This window comes from Oculina patagonica, unplaced genomic scaffold, assembly GCF_052425735.1.
Source record: "Oculina patagonica isolate OP01 unplaced genomic scaffold, crgOcupat unplaced1356, whole genome shotgun sequence".
Lineage (NCBI taxonomy): Eukaryota > Metazoa > Cnidaria > Anthozoa > Scleractinia > Oculinidae > Oculina > Oculina patagonica.
Window position 1 is genome coordinate 1 of NW_027557362.1, and position 5,296 is coordinate 5,296.

The 5,296-nt window shown below is 37.1% G+C and overlaps 1 protein-coding gene and 1 long non-coding RNA gene across 2 annotated transcripts; one reads left to right on the forward strand and one right to left on the reverse strand.

Annotated features, from left to right (window-relative positions):
• Positions 1-18: 18 nt before the first annotated feature.
• On the forward strand, positions 19-901 carry LOC144639823 (carbohydrate sulfotransferase 3-like; the record flags this gene model as incomplete). Its single annotated transcript, XM_078499107.1, is given in 2 exon segments — positions 19-116; positions 118-901. Coding segments are annotated over 2 exon segments (882 nt in total), but the record flags the coding sequence as incomplete, so codon positions are not given.
• A 1,404-nt stretch (positions 902-2,305) lies between these two features.
• LOC144639824 (uncharacterized) lies at positions 2,306-4,585 on the reverse strand. Its single transcript, XR_013568219.1, has 3 exons — positions 4,214-4,585; positions 3,518-3,570; positions 2,306-2,413 (listed from the first exon to the last, which is right to left on the reverse strand). It is a non-coding gene; the product is annotated as an uncharacterized LOC144639824 (long non-coding RNA).
• Positions 4,586-5,296: the final 711 nt, after the last annotated feature.

Sequence of the window (5,296 nt, forward strand, 5' to 3'; positions counted from 1 at the left end):
GTAGCCTGTTCCAGGCTCCTCGTCGTATTGAGCCCGGCTAGAGGTGGATCTTCTTTTCTTGGGGAATTGTTTAATAGCAATCCGCAAAACATGTACTGGTTTGAGCCGCTGCACGTTAAGCCGACAGCCCACATTCGACTACATGGAAAAGTGCATTAATTTAATCGACAGCATTTTCAAATGCAATTTTACTAGTGTCTCGAGTGCTACCTTATCGGGATTATCTAGGAGTCACTTTCGCCGTCTAAGTAAAACGCTTAGTAGTGGTTCTTTATGTCCAAATGGTAGATGTATGCCGTTCTCAAATGCGCTGCTTAGCAAAGCTTGTAACTCTTATAAACATACGGTTATTAAGATTTTGGCTCACCGTGTGCCGAACAAAACAATACATAGTCTCCAGGAGCTTTTCCAACAACAAGACAGATATGATGTTAAACTTATTCACTTGGTTCGTGATCCTAGAGCTGTGATTTACTCCAGAGTTTATTCAGTGAAATGGATAAAAAGAAGCTATTTGAAGAAACGTTTTCGTTTAAATGTCCATCAGCTTTGTGATCCCATAGAGCAGAATATACGAATGGGTTTGTTATATCCCCCACCTTGGCTTAAGGACCGCTTTAAAGTAATCCGTTATGAGGACCTTGCAGTCAATACCGCAAATATAGCACAGGAACTGTACAGTTTCGCAGGGTTTGATTGGTCTGCGAGCGTGGATAAATGGATATCTGCTCATAACAGACCGCCGAACAATCCACGAGAAAGGGGGCATTACTCTCGTTATCGAAATGCTTTAGATGTTATTGACAAGTGGAAAAATGCACCAAAGGAATTGATAAAAGTTGTGGAAGATATCTTTGGAGATTTAATGGATATGCTTGGCTACGAAAAACTATTAAATTAAACCAGGATAGACAAATCGAGTAAAAAATTTTCATATTTGTTATTGATGGTCTTGATGAAAAGATACAAATTAAACGTGGGGTATTAATCAGTCTAAACGTGGCTATCTGTCTTAAAATAGCGAAGTATAATATCAGTTAAAATAACCACAAATTATTGCACTGTTCAAAATCGCAATAATAATATTAATTTAAATTTTGTTTTAAATATAAAATAAATTAATATTTACTGGTTGTTGTGTGCAATAGGACATTTTTGGCTGGTCATCATTGTAACCGCACAGCCTGTTATAAAGTATTTTTAATGTTGCGTCCTTGTATCTGTTGTGGTCCAATTATTTGCTATTTTTATTTGTTTTATATTCATTATCATTTATTACATTATCATTTATTCATTTATTTAAAACATTTGCGCACTATAAATGTTATTATTATTATTATTATTATTATTATTATTATTATTATTATTATTATTATTATTATTATTATTATTATTACAAGTGAAACCGGTAAAAACAATATATAATTATATATCCCATAGAAAACAGGTAAATGTGAAAATAGATTAGTGTGTATCAATCAGATCAATCTGCAGCTTACTTTCATAAGCAAATGCCTACATTGTGCGGTTCCAGAAAATATCCATACCCACCCCATGGATGGTCATTGGAAATTCTGAGGGGGATGAGGGTCTCAATAGTACAGATTTTTAAAAGAAAGTATGAAGCGAAACTAGAAATCCCAGTGGTGGGAGGGTCCAAACCAAAGAACCATTTTTGGGGGAGGTATGAAACCACACCCTGTGGAACCAAGCCTGTGCTGCAAAAAAACTTGACACATTAACTTAACCTCCTGGAGTCAAATTTGTGGTCTGCGATAATAATTATGTAAATTCTCTGTTATTTCATTATTTTTACATGTTTTTATTGAAACAAAAATGTTTTGTCATGAACCTCAGAATGGTTTTAAAACTTACATGTAATTAAGTGTCAGTATTTACATGAAGCCTTTTTGGGTTCTAGGAAAAGCCACGAGCCAAGCGGCCCACACTGCCGGAGCTTATCCCGGTTTCTGTAGCATTAAGCAGCTAGGAATATTTCTACTCCCCCCTGAATGGGATGCTAGTCCACTGCAGGGTTCGCCCCTCCCCCCCCCCCCCCCCCCCAGCATTATGTTGCCGGTACCCACTGATACACCTGGGTGGAGAGAGGCACTATGAGAGTAAAGTGTCTTGCCCAAGAACACAGCACAAGTGACCCCCGGTCGGGGCTCGAACTCGGACCGCTCGATCCGGAGTCCGGTGCACTAACCATTAGGCCACCGCGCCTCCCATCTTATTGGGTTCTGGGATGTTCATATTATATAAAAAGCCATCAATGTCACTTAAGTATATTCAGATTTAGACTGGCAACATGTGGGAATCAATCATGTGATAATTTTATTACATTTACACAGTGTGTATTTTTGAGTTCATTTTGACTAACAGGAATGCCCTTGCAAAGTCCTCAAGTAACCTGTAAATAAAAACAAAACAAACAAAAAACTATTACTTTGATGAAATTGCTATTTTCCAGCATGCAGACTGTATATTAAAATTAAATGGCCCTTTTCAGTGTGTGAAAAAACTGGCTGCTTTTATGTTGGACCAGTGGATCCAATATTTTTTTCCACTTGCTAGATAGCCAAAATTATGACATTTATGGATTTTTTTTTTCTTTGGGTAAGCTTATAATGGTTTCACCTTGCCCAGTCTACCTGGGTCAGGCAAGGAAAAAAATCAATTTTCTTTGCAACCTTCCTTTCATTAATTATTGCAGAAAAATGTCATATTATTTTAATAATCTTTAAAAATGTTTTGGACCCTAAAACTGAATTTTTGTAATCTGTTCATTTCAAAGCATCACATCACTGAAATCTATGTTTGGTATTCTTGTAGAGCAAGTTGCCAACAAAAACTAAGCTGAAGTTTATTTAAATCAAATTTACAGCTACTGCTTGGCTCATTTCAATATGAGTTAAAAAAACTTGGGTCTTGACAAAGTGCGAGCCAACAAGTAATGAGAGCCATTCTACTATATACAAATAGCACATTGGTTAGCCTAAAAAGCTCCCTGGTTAGTCTAAGCAGTACTCCAGTTAGCCTGAGTATAGTTAGCTGAGGTGGCTTCAGGTTATGCTATTTTTGGAGTTAGGTATTTCTGGCTTGTATGGCACTTATGTGTCATGAAACATGCTAGCCATGAAAGCCATTCCTGTTAGCCTACATAAGTTTCCGGTTAGCCTATATAGTACTCTGGCTAGCCTTAAAGGCACTTTGGTTGCCAAAGGGTACATCATGTTGCTCGCAGTTAGCTTTATATTGGGATTAGGGTCTTCTGGCTTGCTTTAGTTTAAGGCCTCGCGATTTTTTACATTGCTACTTTAAAATGCTACTGAAACAACAACAACTGAAAAGACAGGCCCTAAAAACAAACAGATTTTTTGTAAAGTAGACAAATGTCTGGTCAAAAAGTAGATCTTCAATGCCACAGGTAATGAATGTGTGTAGAGAGAAGGAAGGGAATTGCCAGAATTGACTGTCACATAACTATGTGTAAAACTAAGAGATCAACAATTACCTGAACTTGGTACAATTCATAGTTTAACTCACTGAACAGTAATCCAGAATGTCCTGTCAAAACAATAGGCATTCTATTAGTCCCAAAAATTACTGACCTGTAGACCACAAAATGCAAAGGAAACGTAAATCTATGTTTACCAATACAATAAAACATCATGGGAAGAACAAATTTTAAGTTAAGAAATGGTCTCATTTATTAAACATACCCAAAAAGGCATTCCAAAACGTGAGTAACACTGTTTTAATTTAAGTCTAGATTAGCTACCAGTTAGACTGCAAGTAGTCTCTAGTCTAACTTAAAAAAGAGATCACACTGATCGCTCGAGCTGAAATGTTTCTTCCAATTTCAAAGGTATCACATAAAATTTCCCTGACGTAATTTTTCTTTGCGACCTAAAATGGCCACTTGGTCAATATTTTGAGGAACATTTCCTCACGTATAAATAATGAAAGGATGCAATTCTTATTAATTTGGAAAACAGTAGCTTAAAATTAAGATGACGGCGAACATAATTAACAGTTGAATGCCTCGACGAAATGACTGTCATTTAATACTATCGCCTTGTTCTCACCATCTATTTTTTTACGCCTAGCCCGGCTTTAATTCCAGTAAGCTAAGTTGTAATCATGATAACCGTCGAAGACATAAGCTTTAACCAGTCTAAAAAATCATTGTTCAATGAGAAACGCTCACCTTACGTCCCTGTTAGTTTCTGTTGCCCACGTTTTCGCACGTTTTTACTCATTTCATATTCTTCTTTATCGGGAATACAAATAAAGGAGGTGTACCCTACGTTTGGGGACTCGTTTTGATCGCGTCAAGAAGGAAAAACATCGACAAAACTGTCCTTTATAACTCAAAATCTTGTCGCATAGTCGCCATTTTGAAAATGCTCTTCATGAGCCCACAATACCGACCACGGGGAATCCGCTGGGGTGACCACCAGCAGGGGGTGGGGGAGGGGCAGCTATTTAACTTCTCCCCAGGCCCACTCCTTTCGTCTGAAAGAAATTACATCCAACCTCGCCAAAATCAATTGAAATGAGAAGAAACTGACAACGGCACCATAAAGAGCATACACTCCTGCCTTTGGCAAAATTTTCTACCGCAAATGGTCGTTGAGAAGGAAGCCAACAGACTTTTCAGTTGTATTTTTTACTGCCGTCGTTTTTTTAGGAAAAAGTAATAATGGCCATTTTTAAAAACACTATTTAAAAAGCTACAACTTGGCTTAAAAAAATCTTAAGAGAGAGATACAGGTAAAGTTTTCAAGCGAATTTAAAACTGCTGTCCGTTCTGGTCACGTGACCGATGACGTCATAACAATAAAAGTGATAAAAATGTACTTAACATATAAATATCTACCAACATGTAATTTTTTGCTTCTTCACATTTAATGCAACGCCAGATACGCACTTGTACCCAGACCCCCACTTTTTGAAAATTGTACATAGCTCCCTTAATATAAAAATTTTGTTCGGTACCCGGGCAGTCTGAAATGCCTCACACCAATGTGCTTCAAACTGCAATGACTGCTTTTTCAGTAACAAAATATCTTCGTCACAGTGAGCAAAAACGAACTTCAGGGCAATGTCACGTGACTAATGACGTCATCGTCCTACGACTTATACAAGAAGTAGTTTATGGTAATAATTATTTCTATACGACGTACTACTCCTGCTGACTTCAAACTGACCAAGTTATTTGGCATTGACGATTTTTTAGTTGCAAAGGAGTTTGGGAAGGTTTTTATTATAATTATATATTGTTTTTATA